The 27,775-nt window shown below is 37.2% G+C and overlaps 1 protein-coding gene across 35 annotated transcripts; it reads left to right on the forward strand.

Annotated features, from left to right (window-relative positions):
* Positions 1 to 219: 219 nt before the first annotated feature.
* Positions 220 to 27,578, forward strand: mapk8ip3 (mitogen-activated protein kinase 8 interacting protein 3). 35 transcript variants are annotated; one of them, XM_077212362.1, is made up of 33 exons: positions 248 to 1,189; positions 5,878 to 5,998; positions 6,099 to 6,169; positions 6,441 to 6,529; positions 7,932 to 7,955; positions 8,247 to 8,298; positions 9,121 to 9,349; positions 9,703 to 9,805; positions 9,999 to 10,117; positions 10,639 to 10,650; positions 13,154 to 13,211; positions 13,292 to 13,444; positions 14,553 to 14,610; positions 15,139 to 15,287; positions 16,587 to 16,643; positions 16,818 to 16,988; positions 18,043 to 18,202; positions 19,551 to 19,601; positions 20,231 to 20,317; positions 20,404 to 20,556; positions 21,339 to 21,504; positions 21,587 to 21,781; positions 21,857 to 22,013; positions 22,911 to 23,030; positions 23,124 to 23,204; positions 23,825 to 23,892; positions 24,004 to 24,152; positions 24,245 to 24,416; positions 24,762 to 24,875; positions 25,353 to 25,391; positions 26,035 to 26,196; positions 26,275 to 26,421; positions 26,500 to 27,578. In XM_077212362.1, the coding sequence occupies exons 1-33, from the start codon at positions 890 to 892 to the stop codon at positions 26,619 to 26,621; spliced, it is 3,909 nt and encodes a 1,302-aa protein (XP_077068477.1). In that variant the 5' UTR covers positions 248 to 889; the 3' UTR covers positions 26,622 to 27,578. The 35 variants fall into 35 exon arrangements, with proteins under 35 accessions (XP_077068484.1, XP_077068479.1, XP_077068476.1 ...); XM_077212359.1 differs by lacking the exon at positions 10,639 to 10,650 and adding an exon at positions 12,636 to 12,653 and having other exon boundaries at positions 253 to 1,189; positions 9,999 to 10,129; XM_077212340.1 differs by lacking the exon at positions 10,639 to 10,650 and adding an exon at positions 12,636 to 12,653 and having other exon boundaries at positions 259 to 1,189; positions 8,247 to 8,391; positions 9,999 to 10,129.
* Positions 27,579 to 27,775: the final 197 nt, after the last annotated feature.

Genomic DNA, 27,775 nt, shown 5'->3' on the forward strand with positions numbered 1-27,775 from the left:
AAAAAATCAAGTCGAAAGAAGGATTAACACATTCAGTTGATGTTTACATTTAATATGCTACTTATTTACGGGATAGGGTATATTAAATATAACAATAAAATCATTTTTGCTACTATAAATAATGTGGTTAATGGTTGGTGTTTGATAGCAGCAATGACAATGAGACATCACTATTCCGGCCTGCTCCATGCAGGCGCTGTGACGTCAGCTGGCCCCTCCATCATCATCATCATCAGCCTGCGAGCGAGAGTCACCGACGGAAACAGCATCACGAACCCCCGCCGCCCTGTCAACCACCACCGGATTGATTTAAAATGTCAAAAATGAGCTGTCTGACATAACGCTAGAAAGCAGTATCCGATTTTGGTACGTTAGCGGTAGCCATTTATTCCCGTATTTATTTATTTATTTATTTATTTATTGTCCGGGTTTTTTCCTTTCATTGATCTTCCAGTAATGGCTGGGCTCGCGAGCTGCGGCTGTTGAGAGGCAGGTGCGTCGTCAGAGACAGACGCGCGTTGGGCGTGATGTGATGCGATGTATTTCGCTCCAGCGCAGCGATGAGACAGACACAACCGGGGAATAATCGAGTGCTATAGCGAGGCGCGTGTGATCGCGCTGCCGACACTGGCGCAGGACGCACGGGCGGGGAAGAGGGCTCGTCCCCTCGCGAGCGCTCCGTCTGATCAACAAATATCGAATATTAAACGTTCGTGCGTCCCGAAACCCGGCTGTTGCTGGTGAAACCGGGCCGTGGAGCGCAGCAGCATCATGTGCACTTGATGACATTGTCATGAATTCTTAGAAAACATTTCGCAATTTCGAATCGTGTCGCCGCTGATTTATTTATTATTTCTCTAATAACGAGCTACGATCAAACGTCGCCAAGATGATGGAGCTGGACGAGGTGGTGTACCAGGACGATTACGGTGCCGTGTCTGTCATGTCCGAGCGGGTGTCGGGCCTGGCCAGCAGCATTTATCGGGAGTTCGAGCGCCTCATCAAGAGCTACGATGAGGAGGTGGTGAAGGAGCTGATGCCGCTCGTGGTGAATGTTCTGGAGAACCTCGACTCGGTTCTAACGGAGAACCAGGAGCATGAGGTGGAGCTGGAACTTCTCAAGGAGGACAACGAGCAACTCATAACGCAGTATGAACGGGAGAAATCGCTGCGCAAACAGGCGGAGGAGGTAAATAATAATAAGATGATCTCATCGCTCATTATTTTCATGCATACGATGTCCTATTCTAGCAGGAGTTTTTTGTTATCTGATCATAAAAAAACTAAGAGTACCCTATTGTAGACTAGCTACTTAAAATGTATATAGATATCAGTTGTCACTCTTTATATCCCAAAAATATGCCTTAGGATGACATTTAAATTCTTAGTTTTATGATCAAAGCTCTGTAGTTTTAAACATATAAAGCATGCAATACAGTGATGACTGAGAGATGTACAAATAAACGTTCCTCAAAAGCATTTGTATCATATTTGATGCTCGCATTTTAACCTTATTTTCTAAAAAAATAAAAATAATTGTGAGTGTGTATATATATATATATATATATATATATATATACACACTCACAATTATTTTTATTTTTTTAGAAAATAAGGTTAAAATGCTCAATAATCATTCATGGATTATATATAAATAATCCATGAATGATCAAGTAAACCAATTTGCTTTAATCCAGTAAATGTCCATTTTTAAAATGTTCTTACAATATAAAAGTTATTATTAAGTTTATTTTATAAAAATCATTAAAGATGCAAAATGCAAATAGGCATGTGTACCACTGCCTGAAGGTGGACATTTTTTTAATTATACTAAAGGCATTTTACTTACTAAAAATGTGTGAAATTGAAATTGCAACAGGTTTTTAAGCAAGGTTTTGTTGTCTTTATAGGGTTAACGCTTCCATCTATGTACAAGAAGTACTACCTTCTTGCTTTATTTACACACAGTAACTGATGTCGTAAACAATTATTTCTGCTCTTTGAGAAGTAATTATGCTGTAACATCTGTGTTGACCTGGTCAATTTATTGTCCTTGACCCTGGGACATCCACTTAAAAAACTTTATACAGTCCTGTCATGTGCACTAGAGTTCCTCCAGAAACCCCTCTGTTTTATCCCATAATTGATTGAATGTGTTGCTCTCCCTGGAAATAAATCGCTAAATCTTACATAAAAGATTGTCTCATACGCACGTTTGTACATAAGTCATATATGCAGACAAACACTCTTATCTTTTCTTTGTGCATCAGCACAGGCACTACTACTATGACCAGACAGCTACAGGGAACAGATACCCTTTATTGACCCTTCAAAAGCATCATAACTCCCTTCTAACATTGCCAAAACATTTTCCAAATGTAATTATATTATCGACTGCACAACTAGAGCATTATTGGCATTCTTGTTTTGTTAAGTTTTATATCGAGTTCAAACAGTGTAAGTAGGCTGTAATAAAAATGTGATTGTTTTATGGTTGTAAGTACAAAGATTTAGTGTGTGAAAATAAAATGGAGAGTGATGATAGAGCTGTCAAAACTGTGAAATGTAACTTTAAGAGCAGAAATTATTGTACCAGACGACAGAAAGAAAATGCATAAAAGAGCAAAAGAGGCTGATTTTCAGAATCATGATTCCGAGAAGGAATATGTGCTGACGGAGTGCAGTAAACTGCAGTGATGCTTCTCACTTCTCATTACTTGGTTACTTCAGTTTCTACAGTGTGAATGCTGGGATTCGCTGTCGATCCACACATGTGTGTAATAGTCTATTTTTTCTTCTGCCTAGATTTATGTTATATTTGTCAACATTTGTTTACAATTTTTATTCCAGAGAACCAGCATTTTTAAATAAGTTTTTTTTCTCGTTTTATCTCTAGACAGTATTTATTCATGCTCTCATAACATATGTTAATACTAGACACTATAACAAACTATACTATATTATAATTGTTTCACAATTGTTTCGTTCCTGTCCAAAAATAATAGATGCCGTAAGGGAAATTTGCATGTAGCAGGCTTGTTTATAAGAGCAGAAAGAAATAGGCTGTGGTTTAAAATAATACGATTCATTGAATACAAATAGTTAAGTGTTAGGGATAGCTATTTTCTGTTTCATGTTTTAATGCAGCAACACAAAGATTTATTTGCTTGGGGTCTAAAGGACCAAACTGGGAGGATGATGGGCGGGGGGGGGGGATTATGGGTAATCAATTTTCTCATAGAAGGAGGCTGGCTGACGCTGTAACCCGATTCTCATGTTATGAGACAGACAGAAAGCACAGAGTGAGAGAGATAGTGAGGGATGGAGAGAGAGAGTGAGATAGTGAGGAATGGAGAGAGAGAGAGAGAGGGATGGAGAGAGAGAGAGGGATGGAGAGAGTGAGATAGTGAGATAGTGAGGGATGGAGTGAGAGAGAGAGATAGTGAGGGATGGAGAGAGAGTGAGATAGTGAGGAACGGAGAGAGAGAGAGAGAGAGAGGGATGGAGAAAGAGAGAGAGAGAGAGAGAGATAGTGAGATAGTGAGGGATGGAGTAAGAGAGAGATAGTGAGGGATGGAGAGAGAGAGAGAGTAAACATCATTCTCCAGTTTCACATCCTTTGGGATTATGGCAGTAGAATATAGTGGCTACAGTAAAAACATCCTTCTCACTAGCCTGTATTAACACACATTCTCACTCTTAGAAGAAAACGTTCTATATAGAACCTTAAAGGGTTCTTTCAGGTGCGTCATTGAACCACATTAAGAATACGAATTAAACAGCTTGTAACATCCCTAGGGTTCTATATCGAACCCCATTGAACTTGTGTATAGGCTGTATCATTGTCAATCCTCATGAGAGAAATCAGAATGTCTAATGACCATGATTGAACATTAAAATAAACTTGCAAGTTTACATGTAATTTAGCTTTAGAAAAACCGACATATCTAACAGTATAAAAGCATAAAAGGTAATTAAAAAGTATAAAAGGTTTTAACTTTTGCTTCATATTCACATCATTCTAATGCATGGTGACATAACAGATGACTTGGCTCTACTCCAATTTGTCCTATGTAATTTAATGGACGTAATTGTATTCAGTGTTAAAATCTCCTATGCCTGAATTAATATGCAGAGGTAGCTGCAAGCAAGTTTGAAATATATTTCCCCCAAAAAACTTCACGAACTTTTGACGTTGCACATTATTCAGACTGTTTAGGCATCGAACCAGCCTGACATGACAACGTCAGCTCAACCAATGGTAGATGGGGAACCTGTTTGGAAACACTATGAACCATGAAACCATGAAACTAGTGATGTCGAAAATAAACATTTCACCTGTAATGGCTTTTCATGATTAGAAACTGCAGGATTGAATGAGGGATCTTATGTCAAAGTATAGTAAGGACTTGAATTAGCATTCTGGGATTACATTATACAAATCTTTTCATAACATCCTAATGTCAATATAATCCCAAATGTAGACATGCTGCTAATATGGGGTACATATAGTACTGTAGAAATGACTGTGTCAGTGAAAAACTCATTAGAATGACATGATCGGACTTGTGTGATGTTTGCATTGAAGGGGGATTTGAAGTTTGTAGTGTTAGATGGAGTGTGTTTGGTTTTTCCCTCTCTTTGCAGTGCTGGGATTACTGAATTCCAGCAGGCTGTTTGTGGCTGGGCCGCACTGCAGAAAGAGCCTATTGTGTTCCACTTAAATCCTTGCAGCTCAAAGTCACCACACACAGCACTTGGAGTGTGTGTGTGTATGTGTGTGTTTATGTACCCTGTAACTGTTTGTGTGTGTAAATGTGACTGTATTGTAATCAAAGAACAAACCCTTCACCAAATGCATCTTTTTGTCCGTCTGTCTCCCATCTATCTATCTATCTATCTATCTATCTATCTATCTATCTATCTATCTATCTATCTATCTATCTATCTATCTATCTATCTATCTATCTATCTATCTATCTATCTAACTATCTATCTATCTGTTATGAATTGGAAGACTCAGTCGGATCCATTTGCAGCTTTTAATGAAGGAACGTCAAAACAAGCAAGGGTCAGGCAACAGCAAAACAGGGTGATCAGAGAACAAACGCAGAGAGTAGTCATGTCACAGGCAGAAGTTCAGGGCAGGCAGCAAGAGACAATAATCTTAGAGCAATCCAAGTCGAGACAGGCAGCAAACAGGCAGAAACGAGATAACACTCCGAGGTCAATAAACAGATCAGTAGAATGGAAAATTATGGGAATTGTAGTTTTGTGAAGTGATCAGTCTGGTGTGGAGTGCCCTCTGGTGACTCTCAGGGGCACTCCAGCTGGTGATCGTTACACTATCTATCTATCTGGTCTGTCTCTCTTTATTGTTTTATCTATCTATCTATCTATCTATCTATCTATCTATCTATCTATCTATCTATCTATCTATCTATCTATCTATCTATCTATCTATCTATCTATCTATCTATCTATCTATCTATCTATCTATCTATCTGTCTGTCTCTGTCTCTCTTTATTGTTCTATCTATCTATCTATCTATCTATCTATCTATCTATCTATCTATCTATCTATCTATCTATCTATCTATCTATCTATCTATCTATCTATCTATCTATCTATCTATCTATCTATCTATCTATCTGTCTGTCTCTGTCTCTCTTTATTGTTCTATCTATCTATCTATCTATCTATCTATCTATCTATCTATCTATCTATCTATCTATCTATCTATCTATCTATCTATCTATCTATCTATCTATCTATTTGTCTCCCATCCATCCATCCATCCATCTCAGGCTTTTACCTGATTCAAGCTGTTAGTCAAAGGATCTGACCTTGTGTGAATGTGTGTGTTTGTGTAACAGAAGTTTATTGAATTTGAAGATGCCTTGGAGGCAGACAAGAAGGAGTTGCAGTCCATGGTGGAGACTTTGGAGCTACAAACAAAACAACTGGAGCTGAAGACCAAGAACTATGCTGACCAGAGTGAGCGCACATTGAACTACATTCATTCCTACGCACTCATTGACACAAACAGAGATTTGAGTATCTTTCACTGTGCGTCTGTGATGTCCTTCTCTTGTAGTCTCTCGTCTGGAAGAACGAGAATCAGACATGAAGAAAGAGTATAACGCCCTTCACCAGCGTCATACAGAGGTCAGAAGAACCCCCATCATGCAGTTTTTCTTTTCTTCTTTCTTTTATTTTTTTATCTGCTAAAAATTGGTCTTTGTGATTATGATCTTGATAAAATGATTTTTGGCATGGAAAATGAATGGAAACATCATGGAAATTCATTGGTCTAAAGGTGTGGGGACACTATTAGCAATAACTCAAAAGTTACAAATACAAAGCTCCACTTCTCATAGATATGCTGACATAGTGTATATGTCAGCATATACACTAACATTGATTTTATTTTCTCTAGATGATACAGACATATGTGGAACACATTGAGCGCTCAAAGATGCAACAGTCAGGCAGCAACCAGTCTGAATCCACAGGCTGCGGACGGTCGTGAGTAACTTGTATAATCAGCGTGATGCAGCCCTTCCCAGCCTTTGTTTAAATTTTTTTCGTTTCGTTTATTTCACACGTCATCATTATATCATTTGTACACAACTTCAGAATGAAACAATGGTGATTTGTAGGTCGCATGAAATGGGGACCCCAAAGAAGCTACTAAATTAAGAGTTTGGAATGTGAATTTGGAATTAATTTGTGTTTTTCATGTTACTTTTGTGCTTTTAAGTAACATGTTTTGTGGGTAATCAGTTTAATTAAACTGCAAACTAATATTCTCTTATTTTGGGACACTGTCTACTTTGACTTTTGTTTGATCGCTGTGACGCTGTATTGCAGTTTGGATGTATGTATCAGAATAGTTTAGATTTTGATGATACAAAATGGCCCATTATTGGAACAGTTGTCTTGGAGACAGCGTTGCTAGGCACTGGGTGATGATGCGCAGTCACAGGTTGTAATGTCTTGCTTAGTCAGATCTAGTTTTGTGGCTGGCTTATAGTCATACTCAATTATACACACATTTCTATTCTCATTTAAATAGAGTCAGCTGATTTCAACTAATTAAACATTTTCATAGACATACTTACAGGCTCAAATTTTGGTACAGAGTTGTGAGAGAGTCAGAACTGATGTATTTTGCCTAAGAATAAACGGAAACGCTTCATTTTACAGTACAGTACTTACAGTGTACTTACCTAGAAAGTACTGGGTAATATAAGGTAAGTACATGGGTTAAGGTTAGGTTTAGGGGTAGGTTCAGGGTAAGTACCTGGTTATTACCCAGTTATTGTAATTACTATAATAAGTACATAGTATGTAAATAGGAAACAGGACTGTAAAATGAAGTGTTACCGAATAAACAAGATTTCAAATGCTGTAAATGTAGTTTTCTAAAAAAATATATAATTTAATTATTAATGTATCAAATATGGAGCTTTTAAATAGCTTTTGGTGTTTTACCTTGACATGTCTGAGCTGAATGAGTAATCTGCACTGATTACTCATTTACCCACAGAATGTAAAAATATTTGTGTAAATTTTTATATATATATATATATATACAGTATATATATATATATATATATATATATATATATATATGTTATATTTAAAATAAAATAAAATATTATTAAATAATAAAAAATTCAATGACAAATATTTTTTTAAATGAAATAAGTTTTCCTCTTTTTGTTTTTTGTCTAATCAATGTGTTATTTGCAATTTCATCATGTTTTCAACATGAATCATTTCCATCTATTTTTTTACATACTGTATGTAACGTGACTTTATGTCCTGTGTAAGTATTGTGTCACTGTGTTTGTGAGCGTGTGTGTTCACATTCATTTTGTCTCTTTCTTTCTTTCTGTGCATGTGCCGCTGTGTGTCTCTGCAGTAAACGACACAACTGGAGGAAAAGGTAAAATTGCCCGCAATCTCTGACAGCTTCCCAAACCCCTGTCGCTGCAGTCCTTTTATCTCCCATTTTACTCCTTTGAAATAAAAAAAATGAACCCCCTGCCCGTTCACTGTAGTTCGCATTTTGGTTTGTGCCAGAGACTGAGAAACCTGTACCTCTTTCTCCTATGTGGTTTTGTGTCTGTATATGTTTTCACCCTGTCCATTGAGTTTTTTTGCTCATTTTCTTGTGCCAATTTAGTTTAGTGGGAAATATTTGACCTTCTACATCTATCTGTTTCTTGTCCTGCAGTAAAACAGAGCGTCCCCCATCACTGAGTTTGTTTCCTGGTGGAGATGGCATGGTACGTGGGGGTCTTGGGGGGGCTAGAATGGTTTCGTCAGACGTCTGGCATTCCAGCGATCTCAGCAGACCTGTCTACGCCCCTGGCTACCAGGTGTGACAGATATGACTCCACCCGAATCGCCAGGGGAGGAGTCATGATAACCATCATTCTGTCAGACACTCCCCCCTTAAGCCTGCTTGTGTGGAGATCAGGTTCATGGGTGGTGTTTCGATGGTCACCAGCAGGCCTCCGGGGGGTCCATGAATTTGGCCGTCCTTCCTCTACCTTGCTCTCTGACGTTTTTGTCTTATTTTAGCCATCTGAAATTAACAGTTGTGTTTTATACAAGATGGTTTTGATAAACTGTATCTCACATAGATGAAGCATCTGTCAGCTGTGCACGGATAACTAATGATCTCTTCTTTGAAGGAAGAGAAGATATGAGTTATTCACTTCCCTTTTTTCAAATGACTCAAGTCACATGAGTATAAAAGCAATTTAAGGTTGTTTGACTAAGCTTTTTATCTGTGGACCTTTCATTTTGCCATTTCAGCTTCTAGGTTTTTTGACTCAAAGATAAATATATTTTTATTCGAAGGATCTAGTCTTATTGCACAGACATTTCATCATTTATAAATGTTTTATAAACAGTTTTACATTTACATGTTTGAATTTGTATGACAATATATTTTTGCCTTGCTAGTAAGTCTAAATATTTGTTTATCAAGCAAGTCAAAGCAATGTCAAATTCACTAGTGTAGACGATTTAAGTTTAGAAGTTTAGCAGAATATGTTTATTATCAAAACGTGCGTGTGATTTGTGGTTCCCTTTGGTTTAAGGAGGATGGTTCAGATTCAGACTCCGTCGCAGCCACGCCCAGCAGCACAGGCAGCAAATCAAACACTCCCACCTCATCTGTTCCCTCGGCAACAGTTACCCCTCTGAACGATGGGCTGGTGTCGGTGGAAGAGTTCAACAAGCCCCGGGGTCGGGGCCGCAAGAATGCAAAGCGTCTTAGTAGAAACATGGAGGTGCAGGTCTCTCAGGAAACCAGGAACGTGAGCATTGGTGAGAGAGAGGGAGAATAATCACTGAATAAAATAAAAATAAATCCTTCAGAAATCATTCTAATATGCTGATTTGGTGCTCACATTTCTTATTATTTCTTATTATTATCAGTCTTGAAAACAGTTGTGGGTATTACTGATATATTTTTTCAGAATTCTTTGATAAATAGAAAGTTCAAAAGAACAACTAAATATTATTTTTCTAACAGTGTAAATGTCTTTACTGTCATTTTTGATCGATTTAATTGATCTTACTACATCTACAGATTTACAAACAATGCAAAATTCTAATTTTCCCTGACAGGACAATGATTGTGTGTTCTTCTTTTCAATTGTGTGTGTGTGTGTGTGTAGGTATGGGCAGTAGTGATGAATGGTCAGAATTTCAAGAAATTATAGACTCAACACCAGAGCTAGAAATGCGCTTGGACCCTCGAGACTTCGAAAGAGGAAACAGGTAGATGCATGCACATCATTCACACCATTAAAGCGTGAACAAACAGTACAAAATACTCAAGTTTACGTAGAAAAGGACCATCAAAATCAAAGTTACAGATCATTAAGAATGTTGTTTAGAAAGTTGCTTTGTGTAATGTACAGGATTCAAGCTTTGAAGTGAAATAATGACGAGAACCCTTGTTCCTTTGAAGTCCTTCTCAGGGCATAGTGAATGAGGCATTCGGCATCAACACAGACTCTCTGTACCACGAGATCAAAGACGCCAAATCTGACATCATCGGTGACGTGGACGCAGGAGCAGAACTTCTCGGTAAGCTTCATAGTTCAGATTATGACCTTCATTGAACATTTTACCTCAGCAGTTGATTGACACTTATCATAGATGCAGGTTATCTTGTTTTATATGTGACCTGCATTTAATATCAATGATTTTTCATTTTTTTATATATATATTTCAAGTACCATTGCTAAGCACATAGTGGCTAAGGGCTTTTCTTGCTTGCACTTTGAACTGCATGCCTTTTGTCAGGAAGCCCACACTGCTGGATGTATCCTCAAAGCAAGGTCTCTTGGGATATCATGCTTGCTTTATGGCTGTATCTCCTGCCCCTAAGCACATTTTGGTGTGATATAGTTGTTTAATTTGAGTACTTTCTGTTATTTACGTTGGCGGTGTCTGATTTGTTTTGTTTCATTATCAAGGTAGAGCTGTTGATTTGTTTATCTCAGTGTGAAGGTGGATCTTTCTTTTGATTGGCCGTCTCACTCACTGACCCTTGACCCCTCTCTGTGCTTCCTTCCCGTGTGTGCTTCTCTCGGCCACGCCCCTAGGGGAATTCTCAGGTGTGTATCTGATCACTGATTGGTTGGTATTTTTATTTCTCATTCTTTTTTGCTCCTCATGACCTTTGCATGGATTTAACAACAATACGCATTAAAAAACACAATGAGTCACATTACATTACAGTTTTTTTGTTACAATTGCTGGGACACATTTCTTAATACTTTTTTTTCAAAACAGTTCTCCTAACCAACTTTCAACTTTTTCACTGTTTTTTCAAAACAGTTCTCCTAACCAACTTTCAACTTTTTCACATTCAAATGCACTAAAACTGCCAAAACACTTCATACATGTGTCAAACCCAGTCATTATTCCATTACACACTATTTCTCTCAAAGGTTTTTCATCCAACAACACACTGTCACTTATAAAACACAGACCTAAAAAACACTAACATCAGGTAGCATTATACAATGTTTTCTTTTGAAAAATGTCTTTACAAAACATTAATGACACTCTCTACTGCTTATAAATGACTGCAGTATATGTTACATAGCACATGTTTACATTACACTACAAACATTTTTCCTAAGTTTTCTCATTTTGAATGGATGGTAATGAAATTGAAAGACTGTTGGTGTTTAGTTACATCTAATTGCATGGATCGTATTTGTTTTTTTCTAGATTCAAAATATATTTGAATATGGTATTGCTGTAGAAATGTTGCAAATTTCTGTCTTATTCATTTTTTTGTTGTACTAGGTTTTGAACTTATGTTTAACAGTTTTGTAAACGAGCGAATTTGCCTGTAGTACATAAAGTTTTATGGTGTTTGTGTCTAAGTGAAAAAATAATTCATGTCATTTCAAAGAATTAGTCATTGAATGCATTTTGTGCCAAATAAAATGATCCACAGTTTAGCCCACATAGACTGATGTTGTGATCACTGAGTGAAGAGTTGTGAAAAAGTGACCTAAGGATTGATAAATGTGTCCTAGAGATTAAAAAAACTGTAAAGACCGTATTAAACTATACTTCAGAAACACATAACATTAAAAGGTTAAACTTTATTTTAAAGTGTCATTGTTACAGTGTAATTATACATTTATATTACTGAGTAATATTAATTAACTACAGGTATTTCAAATAGTTTTGGTTTATGATTAGTTGCATGTAATTGTGCATATTTTATAGTTATTGCTATAGAAACTACATGTAACACGAGTAACAAGGACACTGTAAAATAAAGTGTTAACCATTAAAAAAAAAGAACATTTAAAACACTTAAAAATGCAATACTTTTCAAAAGTTTGGGGTCAGTAAGAATTTATTTTAAAGAAATTTAAAATAAAGGTTGTATCAGTTTCATCAAAAATATTCAGCACAACTGTTTTCAACATTGATGATTATAAGAAGAAATTGAGCAGCAAATCATCATATTAGAATGATTTTTGAAGGATCATGTGACACAGAAGACTGGAGTAATGATCCTGAAAATTCAGCTTTACCGTCACAGGGAAAAAATACACTTTAAAATATACTCTGATAGAAAACAATATAGCAACAATATTTCATAATCTTTTCATTTTTGATCAAGTAAATGCAGCCTTGGTGAGCATAAGAAATTTCTTTCAAAAACATTAAAAATCTTACCAACCCCAAACTTTTGAATGGCATTTAACAAATAGCTCCTTTGTAATTGTTAATGACAATTATTTAATTAAAGATAAAGGTCTGATATATTAAAAATACCTTTTAGTGTAATAGTGACAGCTGATGATTTGTTTTATTATTTTTTCTTTAAAAAGAGTTTATCAGGTGTGTGTGCCTATTTGTATGTGTGTGATGATAAATATCTAACATGTGCTTGTCCATCTTTCTCTCTTGATCTCTTCATCCTTTTTATAAATTTCTTCTCTTTTCACTTCCATCATTATCTTCCTCTTTTAATATCCTCTTCTGTCTTCAAATTCATACTCCTTTCTTTTGGCTGCCTCCTCTTACCTCGCCACTTTCCCTCTCTTTCCTCCTCGGCTCTCTATTTCAGTCCGGGATGATTTCTTTGGTAAGGCTCATAGCCTCCTTTTACCCCTCACGTTGTTTTCAGTAAGACATTGTGACACTTTCCTGATGTGTAGCGATGCTATTTGTGAGATGTTCTCCTGTGCTTCTGCTCTTATAATCCTATTATCTTCTGCTGCTCAGTGCCGTGCTTTCAAATGCATGGCTTTTCAGCTCATATGAATCATATTATTTTAATCAAGTCTGTTTGGATGTTCTACAGTCCACTTATCAAGTTCGACTGTGATTATGTCCCTGTAGATGTCCTGTTAATCAAACCTTGAAAGGCCATTAATTAATGCAACAATAAAGAATTGAGCTGATTTCACTCACCTTTTTTTATTGGGCCCTATTAATAACTGTACTGTAATTCTTTGTGTTTGTGGTGTAATTTCAAACAATTGTGATTTTGTAGTTTTGAATCAGCTGTACCTTAGTCTATTCATCTGAGATTTACCAAGTCCATGGTGGACTGTACTCCTGCTAACACTGTATATCCCACAGGAATGGGGAAAGAGGTGGAAAATCTACTAACAGAGAACAAACAACTACTGGAGACCAAGTAAGAGATAGAGACCGTGTTTGTATTTGCACATGTACATATGCGTCTGCATGCCTGACAAAGTCATTTGCCTTGTGTAGGAATGCACTAAATATTGTGAAGAATGACCTGATTGCTAAAGTGGACGAGCTGTCGAGTGAACAGGAAGTTCTCCGGGAAGAGCTGGAAACAGTGAAACAGTCCAAGACCAAAGTGGACCAGAGGGTGAAAGAACTGGAGGAGGAGCTAAAGAGGTCTGCAACTTTTGCCTGTGTTTGTTTGCAAGGGTTTGTTTCCCTTGAATTTTTCTGTCCCAAAATTGACATTTGTCAATTGATTTGTCCTTAGGACATTGACCACCACCTTGTCTCGCCAAAATGTGATATTATTGATTGATATCTGCTGCACTCCATTACGCACCATGTTGAAAAAGATACATTTTTAGGCTGATCTGCCCCAATGGTTTAACAGTGTTCATCAATGTCAAAATGATTGAGATGGCGTCCAGTCCAGCTACCGCATGTTTACATAGAAAAACAATGGAAAAGCAGCACAGTTGAATTCAAAAATTTATTCTGTGTGAACAGCCCCTTTAGTCTGTGCCTCTGAAAGTGGGTTGTGGTGTTTTTTAGAGTCTGTGAGTCTAAAGCTCTGTTTACATCAGGTAGAATTTGGGTTTTGGTTGATTGGATCACAAGTGGTCGACGCTAAATACAGGTGAAAATGGGGTCTAAAACATTTTGAACTTGTCCATTTTCAACCACTTCCAGAGGTAGTCGAAAACGCATTTGACCGGATTGCTTTCGTATGTGTTCAAACAGCCACAAAAGTCCTCCTATAAATGGGATCATGTTTGTCGCTGCGTGTGAATGGGGCTTTAAGGTGCATTCACACTACAAGCGACAAAGGAACATGATCCCATTCATATCAAAGAGTGGGGGATTTCCGGCGACACGAGCAACAGCGACCGTTGGCGACCAGATGGGGCGTGTCCAGCGATGCAACAAAGTTGAGATCAGAAACGAAACGAAAGCTGCTGCTCTCTGTATGTTTTTCTGTCAATCTCCGGTCACGTTCATATGTAAATTGCACAAGCTTATTTCTTCCAGAAGATCGAAAGATCTGAAAAAGCCTATAGATTTTCCTGCCCATAGACCCTCCCCTCGAAGAAATCAGGACCGATGAGGTTGAAAGTGGACAAAAGACACAGATTAAAACGCCAGGTGTAAACGGGAATGTGTCTCCCTCGTCTACTTGTGATCCGATCGACCAAAACTCATCTTACTACCAGGTGTAAAAAGGGCCTAAAAGTCTCTGTCACTCCACTCTAATTAAAGTCTGAATGTCTCCCTTTGGTAAAAGGTTGAGAGCTGAAGCATTAGGAGCATCTCAGGACTCTAAAGATGAGGGTGGAGAGGATGTAAGTATAACACTTCAGTCTCATTTCAAACACTTTAATTCTGCTCCAAAAACTAGTGAACTGCCTCACCGATGTGAAAAGGTAGTGATCATTTAATTATGTCTCCTCCAAGAACACCTTGTTTTAACTCGGTTCAAAGGCAGCATAGCATATACAGTATCCTTCATGGAGAAGGCAATCACGCTCACTAGGTTTTGGAACAATGCTTTTCCTTATATCATTAATAACATTAATACCCTTATTTACTTTTTAAAGTGAGATTTGAAATGCTTTAAAAAAAGCAAAGTGCAAATACACAGTCAGTTGTTGAATGTGTGTATTACCAATCACTTCTACAGGGCTTGCTTTGTTTTGCTCTAACAGTATTTAATTAAAATGCAATGCACAGCAAACCTTCAACCTTCTCACAATGCTTCACTACCCACATATTTGATGCTGTGAAATGCTGAAGGGCTGATGCACTAACCTCTGCTTCACTGCTGCTGTGTTTTGTGGTGCTGCTCTGTTCTGTGTGGCTCTGTGGTGCAGTACTCATCTCCACTGCAGGACGATGTCGCCATGACGCAGAGACGGCGGTTCACACGTGTGGAGATGGCTCGCGTACTGATGGAGCGCAACCAGTACAAGGAGAGACTGATGGAGCTTCAGGAAGCTGTGCGCTGGACAGAGATGATCAGGTGAGGGAGAAGCAGCCACATACCTAAAATCTCACATCCAAATCAACTTTCATTTCGATTACTTACAAGCTTCTGTTATCGTGCATCCAAGCATGTGAACAAAATCTCATACATTTGCACATTTAAATGACTTCATCAATACAACACTCATAAAAAGGGGTCAATAGGGGTGTAAAATGTATTGATGCATATTGATGTAATGCATTAAATGGAACAAAACATCCTAGGTACATAACTGATAACATAAACTACAATACAAATGTAAGATTTTTTTTTTTAAGAAGTTAATAGTTTTATTCAGCAAGGACGCTAGACATTTTTAAAATTTCAAAAGATTTCTATTTCAAATATATGCTGTATGAACTTTCTGTTCATTAACAAATCCTGAAAAATAAAATGTATTATGGTTTCCACAAAAATATTAAGCGGCACAACTGTTGACAATATGATTGACAAATGAGCAGCTCAGCATAATAATAATAATAAATGTTTCTTGAGCAGCAAATCATCATATTAGAATGATTTCTGAAGGATCATGTGACTGAAGACTGAAATTCAGCTTTGACATCACAGGAAAAAAATACATTTTCAAATATATTACACAGTTATTTTGAATTGTAATAATATTTCACATCTCAATTTTTACTGTTTTTGATCAAATAAATGCAAGATTGGTGAACATAAGAGACTTCTTTCAAAAACATCAAAAAATCTCACAGACCCAAAACTTTTGAACAGTAGCATAACTAGTATAAACACAATTAAGTATTACATGGATTGGAACTAAATTATATTGCAATTCATACTTTAACTAAAAATGATTTTACATTTAATGAAATGTTAAATGATTCATAAAAAGGTTCCATGCTTTACACTTTTTAATGAGTTAACTTACAGTTTTTATTTGAAATAACAAAGATAAAATAATGAAATAAAATAAAGTGTAATAAGATTTACATTCGCCCCCATCCCTTATTTGGCCTAAATGGTCTGTCATTCTTTTTTCTTTTATATTTTGTTACATTCTGAGACAAAATTTTTAAAACAGGGAAATTAGTTTGGCTGTACAGCACAGTGACTTGCAAAATTCTTAAAACCAATAAGAAAAAAAGAACCGTGATAAATCCTGAAAAAAATCGTTATATTATATTTTTGCCATACCCCTAATCCAAGCTCGAGTTGAAGCTGCTTCCTCGAACCCATACTCTGTAGACAGCAAACAAATATGTTTAACATTAATAGCCTTTTTTTTTTTACAGTGCAGACTTCATGTTCTCTTTGTCCGTTTCACTTCCACAGGGCATCTCGGGAGAGTCCTGCTCTACCAGAGAAGAAGAAATCTATCATCTGGCAATTGTGAGTATTACGGCAGATTTAGACATAGTTTTTGACTCTTAAATCAGTATGTTAAGGAAGTGGATAAATTTCACACCATTGCTTTGTGAGTTTTGTTACTTATGTTATGATTTACATTTCATCTGTGTTTTCCTGTTCATTTGCCTACTTACTTTGCTCTGTGTCTCTCTCCAGCTTTGCACGTCTTTTTAGTTCATCTGCGAGCCCTCCTCCAGTGAAACGTCCGTACACCAGTGTCAACATTCATTACAAGTCTCCTTCTCCTGCTGGCTACAACCAGAGGCGCTCCCAAACCATGTGCCAGATCTCCACTTCCAACTGCATACTGGAGTTCCTGCCTGAAGAGTGAGAAGAGACATGCATACCTGTCTGTGTCTTTATCCCATGTGTCCTCATGTCCTCATCCACACATCCACCTGTCTGTTTGTCTTCCCTCTGTGTCCTCAAAGTGTATTCTCTCTCTTTCTTCTGCTCAGGCAAGCTGAATCCTGCTAAATGGTGTGTGCTAATGCTGGATTTGACTGTTAGCTGTTGCACACTCACTCACAAGACGTTTACTTTGCTTACATAAGGAAATATCATAGGAAATATATTGTATTTAAATAAAACTAACTAATAATAAAAACTACAGACTAACTCTAACATAACCTCTAAAAGGAAACGTTTCCTTTATTTTTAGAAAAATAAATTACATTTATTTTGAATCTACTTTATTTAGGTTGTGGGGTTCAGTTCTCAGGGAACATACATCATGATAAATGTGTATTATTTTTTAATAAAAGCATCTGCCGAACATTGTAATTTTATTTGTATTATATAATTTATTAATATATTAAATTAGCTTTTATTTTAATATTTTCAGTTTCTCAATTTTAATTTTAATGTCTTTTCATTTCGGTATGTGCTTTTTATATTTCTATTAAAGTGTATTTAGTTTTAGCAATTGTATTACTACTTCAACTTATTTTATTTCAGTTTACGTTTAAGAAATATAATAAAAAAAATTTATCTAATATTTATTTAGGCTTTATTTAATTGTTAATTTATTTACTAATAGTTTTAGTTTAGTAAACAATAATAACACTGCTGCCAACTGAATAAATTTGAATATTTGATTAATTAATTTATTAAGTTTAAATAACATTTTAAAAGATCAGTTCACCTCAACATACATATCAGATGTTATTTTTTTAATCTGCTTGCCAGTCCATTAGCATGAAATAGCGTCGGCCAAATGTGAAAATGTAAGGGAAATATATCACATCATGTTTTCACATCACGCCGTGTGTCTGTGGCATTTATTTTGGGCCTCTGCTGGCTGGCTGGTGCTCTCGCTCTTTCGCTGACTGCTCCTCTCTCTCTCTCTCTCTCTCTTTCTCTCTCTCTCTTCGCCCTGTAGAATGCCCAGTAACGGTGTTGCGTCTCTCCTCAGCGATTCTGCGCTCTGTACGCGCAGAGAGCAGCGTCGAGAGCAGTACCGGCAGGTGCGTGAGCACATGCGCCGCAAGGACGGCCCCATGCAAACCTGTGGCTGGAGTGTCCCATCCCGATTCAAACAGGTATGTTGACCCTTCACCCCTGACCTCTGTAAGCAATTTATCTCTACACAGAGACTGGAGTGGGACTGCTCTGCAGGGAGCGCCCTCCACAAATAAAGTGAAATAGAGTAAAAAAGAAAATAAATATGCAAAGTGCACTTTAGATATGCAACCAGGAGGGACGTGTCTTAGTTTAGCTCCTCCCAAGATCAGGGATGGGCGTTTGATTTTATGTAGGCGATGATATGAATGGCTTGTTGAAGATGTGTGAAAGCAATTTAGTTAGTAAACTACAATTAACAAAAAGTAACTAAGTATGCAACAGTATCAGATGGTTTATCACACTGATAAAAAAATATAAATGGTGACAGGGTTAAAGTGAACTTAATTGTGCAATAAATCTTATAAAATCTTATAAATCTAAAAAAAAACAAGTCAAAAATAGTGATGAAGAACAGCATTTCACTAAAAAGAAGTCACTTTTGTTCATTTAAATAAAGCTGAAAATAGATTAAATAAAATGTATATTTTATAAAAAATATAAACTTTTTTTATATTTTTATAAAATGAAAATTAAAAATGTTTCTTTGGCAACATATATATATATATATATATATATATATATATAAATAAATTAAAGCAAAACAAATGTTTTTTTTTTAAATGACAAAAGCACATAACAAAATTACTAAAACTTAAACTCAAATGAAAAATATTAATAAATACTATTATATAAATAATATAAAAATAACACTGAACGGTGAATCGTTTATTTGCACTGTTATTTATTTGATCAGTCAATTGTTTATGTGCATGATCCGTCCACATTAACTGATTTACTAAAATGAATCAGGCTTCCTAATAGTATATAAGAGAGAATAGTGTGCAGTTGCTTATTTGTGAAGCAACTGCACACAGTAAATTGTGAAGAAAATTTAGAAAATGTGAAGAAAATACGGTGATGTGGCATTTTGTCACAATAACAACATAGCAACTTCTATTGCCCAACACTGTTCAAGGTGCCTTTTAACTATTATAAATGGTTTAACATGTTCGTGCCACATCATCCATCTGAACACTTGCTATTGGGCCTGTGACACAGGTATAAGCTCTTGCCTGTAAAAAAAGTAAAAAAAAAAAGTAAAAACCATCACTGTCTGCTTGCTGCTGCCATTGTCTTAGTAACGGAACAGTGTTTTTTCTGGAATTATGTTCTCAGATTTTTTGTTCCATGGAACTAGTTAGCTATGGAACAGTCCATGGTGTGCTGGTTTGTGGTAACAGTGTTAGGGTTGGCATGGTGACGGTGTGTTTGTTAGGGTTGCCGTGGTGACAGTGTCGCCGTGGCGCTAACTGTGATCTCCCACAGAATGGCTCCCAGGCGGACAGCACTCAAGATGCCACAGTGAAGAGGACGCAGGCAAGTCTGAGCGGCAGAGGACCAGCATGCACCTCTCCCACCCTGTCCCTTTAAACCCCGGCCCTAAACCTGACTCAGCCTCAGTCAGCAAATCATAGCGTAGACACAGCAGAAAACGATATAGCAGAAAATGCCTTTGCTGAAGCTGAATTTATCTTTAGGAATTAAACCTCTGGTATTTACAGCTGTCGACATGCTTTCCTGCTAACAATGCTTTGCTAACACTATCAAGTTAACACAATGTTTAGTGCATTTTAGACATGTGGCCGATTGTACATTACTTACAACCTACAATGACATAAATGAGCCAGACATCATCATTTAGACATCATCACCCTACACCTGAATCATGATTTGCTGCTCTCTCTCTGTCTTTCAGAGGCGTTTGCTGACTGTACAGTAGATTAACTTCTGTCATTGCGCATGCATCTGCCTTGTAACCCTCTAACAGACTTTGATCTGCTGCTCTGGTTTGCTGTTCTTGGTTTCCCCTTTCCCTGTCTGCCCTGGATAAAGGCAATCTTAACCAGGGCATGATGGGAGTATGGCATCTTTCTGCTTGTAGTGTGTAGCAGTGATCTTATTTACAAAGGCCTTGTAAACATCACCGCCTTCCTGTGTTCTCTTAGGCCAATGAGAAAGAGGATAATCGTATGAAAAACGTCCCTGTGCCAGTGTACTGCCGCCCTCTGGTGGAGAAAGACCCCAACAGGAAGGTACAAGATGACGACAAACACGCGCAGACTATCTGTTCTGAGGTTGTGAAGTCCTGAACTCAGACTCTTGTTCTTCTGACACACAGCTGTGGTGTGCTTCTGGCGTGGATCTCACTGGCTGGAAGACATCCAATCTGGAGGCTGCAGCTCTGAAGTCATCCAATGGCTCCGATCCCTTGACTGGTGAAGACGAAGGCGGAGACGGCAAGAGCGAGCAGAGCTCACCAGAGAAAAAGAAGGTAAATGGATTTAATAAAAACACATGTAATTAAAGAAAAATGTCTTTTGAAGACATGTTCAAAATAATCAGAAAAATTTGGGGTCGGTAAAACGTTTTGAAAGAAATGCTTTTATTCAAGGAGGCATGACATTTATCAAATGAGTCAGTAAGTCATGACATCACAGGATTAAATTACATTTTAAAATATATTTAAAAAGAAAATAAATGCAGATTTGGTGAGCATAAGAGACTCAAAACCAATACAGAACCTTACCAACCCCAAACTATTGAATAGTAGTACACACACACAGTGGGATCAAAAAGTCTGAGACCACATTGAAAATTTCATTTCAATCAAAATTTAAACCTGAAAAAAAGCAGAAAGTTATTTTGCAGCAGAATTTAAGACAAAGAAATATTGTGATGTAAAATGAATGAAGAATAGTTAACATTCTCCACTTTCTATTGGACACTAAACATTTAAGCAAATTTGTGACATTGAAAGCAAAAGGGAGACTAACCAAACAATAAGGAATCCTCAAATTCATGCTAATTTTTCAGGTAAACTTTTCATTCAATTTATGCAAATAATACATTTTTTAACTTACTGTAATATTTAATAACTGTTTATAAACATTTTAATTTCATTTTACATGATTGTTTGTTAAATCTCAAAATGAGTCTAAGGTTTTTCACAGCTTACCCATCTTTCTTTCAGTAGAAAAAGCTAGAAGTGAATTTTAAGCATCATAAATGATGAACTGAACTAAATCTAATCATTGGTATTTCACCCTCTTCTAGCCTAAGGAACTGCATGAAACTGACTCCATGAACAGCCGCGTGTGGATTCTGACCAGCACTCATTCAGCCAGTAAAGTGGTCATTATCGATGCAAACCAGCCCTGCTCACTAGTGGACCAGTTTAACGTATGCAATGCCCATGTGCTGTGCATCTCCAGTGTACCAGGTTTGTGTACTTCTAAATACACTGTCGATTGTAACAAACACTGTTGCAGTTGAGTTAACTGTCACATGCATTGTCCATGCAGCGGCCAGTGAGAGTGATTACCCAGCAGGTGAGATATTTCTGGAGCAGCAGGGTGTAGATGGGGCTTCAGAGGAGAAGGGTGGAGTGGAGGGCATGTTGGCAGGGATCACGATCGTAGGCTGTGCCACTAACTGCAGCGTAGTGCGCAGCAACTGCTCCTCTCGCACTGACACCCCCGTGCAGGACCGAAGCCAAGGTAAGCAAACTGACTGAAAATGTATGTTCTGAATCTGTGAGACTAAATATTAGTCATCATATGCTTGGTGTTTAGCTCCTACAGCTCCAGTGTGTAGAAGCTTAGCTGTGTCACAGTCTGCGGAGGAAGCGACAGAAGCCATTGAGGTGTCGGAGGAGACGGGGCCAAGTGAGAACGTGGACAGCACCCTCAGATCTTTCACCGAGCATGTCTTTACTGACAACACACACAGGTACCTTACATATAGCCTACTTTTAAAAGCTACTTTAGATAAAAGTGCATTGACATCTTACAATTTCCTAAACCAGTTATCCTCTATTATATTTTTCTGACTGCAAAAGGATGTGTTTTATTTGCTGACTACTTTAGGCAAGGGCGTATAATTTAGGAGTGACGCTAGAGACATGTTCCTGCAAATATCAAGCAACTATGGGATGGTGCCTAGCAATAATTGTGATCACACAATTAACATATGTATAACCACTGTTATTGTAATTTTGGCCACATCTGAAATGGGTCACAACATTGACATTATTAGAAGTCAAACTAAATATGCTAGAAAACCCTGTATAAGCGTTTTGAAAGTACATGTGCACAGTTATCTTTCAGAATCATCATTGGTCCAATTCATTTTAACCCTGCCTGTAAGTGCTCTCCTTATGTAATATGTACTCTGATGCTGATGTATGAGCGATGTTAACAATTGCACTGCGGACAGAGTAAACAGTGTCCATTAATAATCCTTGTCCATGGACTCCTTGTCATTATTAGTTACCTTTCATTTTAACATTACAGAATTCATTAATTAAAGTCAATCCCTGAATTATGTTTTTTTTTTCTTCAGTTTTTAATATGCTTGTTTAGATATTCTATCATGAAGTAAAGAAGACTAAATTGTAATGTTGTTGGTTTACATAGTCAAAATTGTGTTATTATTGACGTAACAACATACTGGCATAAAAAATACTCCCTTTATGAGTTATGAGTGTGTTGGCTACCACATCTATAAAAAAATGTTTTTAAATCTATCGTATGTGCAAAATCGTATATTAAAATCAAACCTACGCCCTTGACTTTCATAAATGATGTGTTAAATTGAAATGGTCTACTCTGTGTGTTCTGCCATCAGTGAGGCGGGTGTGCCAAAGGAGCAAGTGACATCAGCCCCCACAGACTCAGAAGAGGCAGTAGACGATCGGGCAGGAACAAGTGCTGCCCCAACCATGTGGCTGGGAGCCCAAAACGGCTGGTAGGCATTACATCTTCTAATGTATTTTCACATTATAAAGTCATAATTCCATTCCCAACATTATGTAAAATACACTGTAAACTCTGTCCACAGGCTTTATGTCCACTCTGCAGTGTCCAACTGGAAGAAATGTCTCCATTCAATTAAACTCAAAGACTCTGTACTGAGTTTGGTGTAAGTAGAATCCTAATGAACTATGTACACTACCGTTCAATTTTTTTTATTGTTCTTGAAGGAAGGAACGAAGTCTCTTATGCTCATCAAGGCTACATTTATTTGATCAAAAATACAGTAAAAGGAGTAATATTGTGAAATATTATTCAAATTTAAAAGAACTGTTACATCTATTTTAAGATGTAATTTATTCCTGTGATGGCAAAGCTGAATTTTCAGCATCATTATTCCAGTCTTCAGTGTCACATGATCCTTCAGAAATCATTCTAATATGATGATTTGCTGCTCATGAAGTATTTTTTATTATCATCAATGTTGAAAACAGCTGTGCTGCTTAATGTTTTGGCAGAAACATGATACTTTTTTCAGAATTCTTTTAATAAATAAGAAGTTCATAAGCATATTTTTGACATATAAATCTTTTGTAAGAGTGTAAAAGTCTATACTGCAGCTTTTGATCAATTGAATGCATCCTTACTGAATGAATGTAAAAATTGTATTGCCCCCCAAACTTTAGAACAGTATATACTACTGTTTACATGTTAACCAATAACAAGTATCATGAGGTATATGAAAAATTCTGTAATAATTCCCTCTGTCTTTGTCTCTTTGTGCTTCAGACATGTGAAGGGGAGAGTTTTAGTTGCATTAGCTGATGGAACACTTGCGATCTTCCACAGAGCTGAAGGTTTTCATCATGTTAAACTTATTAAAAAAATAACTGTCATTTATTATTAAAGCAGGGTTTTGCTGTAAATATTTTTATTCATGCTCCCCATAATGTCAAATGTAAACATAGATGGCCAATGGGATCTATCCAACTATCATCTAATGGATCTGGGAAGACCCCACCACTCCATTCGATGCATGGCTGTGGTTCATGACAAAGTCTGGTGTGGTAACAAGAACAAGATCCATGTGATCCAGCCTAAGAGCATGCAGATTGAGGCGAGTCTCAGACAGCGAATGTTATGTCCTCACCATAACCTTTGTCTTGGGACTTTTATTTTATATTATGTTTCTCTCTCTCTTTCATATAGAAATCCTTTGACGCTCACCCACGCAAGGAGAGCCAGGTGAGGCAGCTGGCATGGATTGGTGATGGTGTCTGGGTGTCAATCCGTTTGGATTCCACGCTCCGCTTATACCACGCACTCACACACCAGCATCTACAAGACGTGGATATCGAGCCTTACGTCAGCAAGATGCTGGGTAACACTTGCTTCTGTGACTTCAACACTTCTTAGTTATAGGTTCTGGTTAGAGATGAGTTTAGTAGTGACATAACATGTTTTGCTGAATTGCCTCCTCTTAGTATTTAAGGCTTAGCTTGGCAAAATAATATTTTATTTTATTTTATTTCTCCAGATCCTTAAAAGCAGGTCAACTGAAAGTTTACACTATAGTAAAATAACTTTATTATTATTATTATTATTATTATTATTTAAATAATATTATTATGTTAATTTATTGATGGAAACATTTAGGCTAATATATAAAGATCGGTAGTCACAATATAAATGTTTTACATTCTGCTGTGTTGTCTGTGATTGACAGGTACAGGAAAGTTGGGCTTCTCTTTTGTCAGGATAACTGCCCTGCTGATTGGAGGAAACCGCTTGTGGGTGGGCACTGGAAATGGTGTCATCATCTCAATCCCTTTGACTGAAAGTAAGTCTGGTGCGAGTTTGTTTGCAGACACACTTCAGTGTTCACATGATTATCCTAACCTTTCCCGTTTCCATTGATCAACCAAAACATGTCCCTGTCAGTGGTTTATGCTGGTTAGCTCTTCTTTGGTGGTCGACCAGCATGGTCTTTATTCTGAAGCTCGCTAGCCAATGAAGTCGTGCCGGTTAAGCTAGTAAAGAGGTTTGAATCTCACTAACTCTTCAGTTCACTGGGTTGCCAACACCCTGGGATTAACCTGCAAACTTTAATGTCATCATCCCAGATCATTAGCCGCTAGGTCATCCTCCTTAATCCATTAATTACCCAACAAACCCTGTGTTGCCTCTTGTCATCTCCTTTCTAGCTTTTCTTCTTTATCCTTTTTCTCTATTGTACCACTACCCTCTTTTGCTCTGTCTCATAAGTGTTGCTCTTTTGCCCTGCCTTGTTCCCCTTCCCACTTCCTCCTTCCTGTAGCCGTAGTTCTTCATCGAGGGCAGCTCCTGGGACTGAGGGGTAAGTGTGGAGCGTTACGACTGTCATTCTTGTAAGATCAGTAACATCACACTTCTTTTGGGAACACCGTGGTCTTCTTTAATTTATTCCATCGTTCAATAAACTTTCTTTCTTTCAGTGGTTTTAGCATGTTTTGGTCATGATGACTTATTTCTCTGTGCATTACTATATTTATAGTTTATTTAAAATGTTGTGGTCATTTTTTTCATTATTTTCAACGGGGAAATGCAGATTCATATAAATATAAATCCACATATACATATTTATCAGATAAATATATACATTTATATAGTCTGTTGAATATATTTTTGATTCAGCAATTATATTAGATTTATGTTGCAAAAGATATATGTATGTCTATATATGTATATACACCTTGGCCTTCTTTCATTAAACTATTTTTAGTGGTTTTATTTTTTAGTAATGAATGAATTGCCTCTGTGCATTACTATCTTCATTATGTACATTTTAAGTGTTGTTGTAATGTTTATCCATGGATATATATTTTTTTTGTTTTGTTTGCATGCTGTGAGCTCTTTATTAAAGTCTTCCTCTTCAGCAGATTCATTTCTTTACTTAAGCTCTGGCAGTTTCTGCGATTGGTCAGTGCGCTTTATGATTGCTGGGTTCTGTTCTCTTGTAGCCAATAAGGTGTCACCCACATCGTCAGGGGGAGTGATCCATGTATATGCGGATGACAGTAACTCTGAGAAGAGTAGCTTCATACCATACTGTTCCATGGCCCAGGCTCAACTCTGTTTTCATGGACACCGAGATGCCGTCAAGTTCTTTGTGTCAGTGCCAGGTGAGTGTCAAATCAATAATAGTATATTATATGCTGTGAGCTGTGTCAGTCTCAAAATATGTCATCTTTTGTTTCCAGGCAATGTGCTGGCCACCCTCAATGGTAGCGTGTTGGACAGCCCATCAGAGTCTCAGGGGTCCTCAGCCCCAGCGGACACAGAAGCTCAGAGTCTTCAGAACGTACTGGTGCTGAGTGGAGGAGAGGGTTATATTGACTTCCGCATTGGTGAGAAGCAATTGATAAGCGAAATTAGCATGTACATTGGGTCATAAAACCATAACTTATTCATTCTGTCATTCTCAGGTGATGGTGAGGATGAGACAGAGGAAGCCGATGATGGTGAAGCTCCTCAGATGAAGCCAGCGTTGTCTAAAGCAGAGAGGAGTCATATCATTGTGTGGCAGGTGTCTTATGTTCCGGAGTAACACGGACAGACACCTCCTGCCTCGCCCCCCTTTTCCGCCCCCAAAGATAAAAGTATGAATCCTTTCTGTAACTATCCCCCGAATTCTGTACCTAAGCTATGTAACTACCACGGCCTTGTAACTACCCCCTTAAAGTCTTATATTGAACCCTTCAGCCTGTATTTTCCTACCCTCAATTATTACTACCTGTATGATCCTTCAATCCACCCTGTAACAATCCCTTTCCAACAAAAACACAAGGTTCAAGAACTTCCTGCAACTTATGATTGAATGGCAATTTCAAATGAAATGCATATAAACAGCTTAAACAATACCAAACTACGTTCCTGAAAGAACTACCCAGTTTTTGCCAAATACCGTGACCTTTGTTTTTACAGTCCCTCAGCACACAGATCACTCAATGATATGAACTCATCGTGAACTCAAGAGTTTCAGAGATGAGCAGAATCATTTTGAAAAAAAACAGCTAGATGAATATTGGAATACAAAAAGGAAAATGCAAAAGTGACTTATGTAAATACTGGAATACATCATGCACTGGAGAGTAAATACTGGAATACATCATGCACTGCAGAGAGAAATGATGTGAGGATAATCAAATAAATGGTGGCCAGGATTTGTGGGTAATCTAGCACAACCCAAACATGTCCCAATATCATTTCAGCTCATTAAGTAAATATGTAAAAGAATATTCAACTAAATTGATTTTTTAAAAAGCACGCAAAATCACTTTAACCAGTTGCACCTAGCCCTTTTTCAAACTAAGTGAAATGTGTGCTGACTAGATCTGCTAATTTCCCTTTTGGACTAAGCTTGAGGTTAACAGCTGAACTGAAGCCTGCGATTGGCCGGAGGTTTGAAAGAGATGGACGTCCCGCCCAGTCGCCTTGTATGTAAATCATCAATCTGTGTTCTTTGTGTGGTTAAGTATTAAGAAATAAATGTTTATGTGCTGAATCCTTCTGTCTGCAATGCTATTATTTGTTGAAATGCTGTCATAATTTAATATCATCAATACTTCATAAACACAAATACATTTTAGTGGAAAATATTCTATCGTTCAAGGTTTTTTTGTTGTTGTTGAAAGAAATTGATACTTTAATTCAGCAAGTACACATTAAATTGATCAAAACTAACAAAAGATTTATTTCAAA

The sequence above is a fragment of the Siphateles boraxobius genome, unplaced genomic scaffold (assembly GCF_051911475.1).
Source record: "Siphateles boraxobius isolate OS27281-9 unplaced genomic scaffold, OSU_SipBor_1 66, whole genome shotgun sequence".
Lineage (NCBI taxonomy): Eukaryota > Metazoa > Chordata > Actinopteri > Cypriniformes > Leuciscidae > Siphateles > Siphateles boraxobius.

What these genes read in the sequence shown, in the direction of transcription:
- mapk8ip3 (XM_077212340.1), top strand. Translation starts at nt 890, where the DNA reads ATGATGGAGCTGGACGAGGTGGTGTACCAGGACGATTACGGTGCCGTG. An exon ending in TTCACCAGCGTCATACAGAG is followed by an intron (nt 6,170 to 6,440) that starts GTCAGAAGAACC and finishes TATTTTCTCTAG; the next exon opens with ATGATACAGACATATGTGGA. An exon ending in CGCTGGACAGAGATGATCAG is followed by an intron (nt 15,288 to 16,586) that starts GTGAGGGAGAAG and finishes TCACTTCCACAG; the next exon opens with GGCATCTCGGGAGAGTCCTG.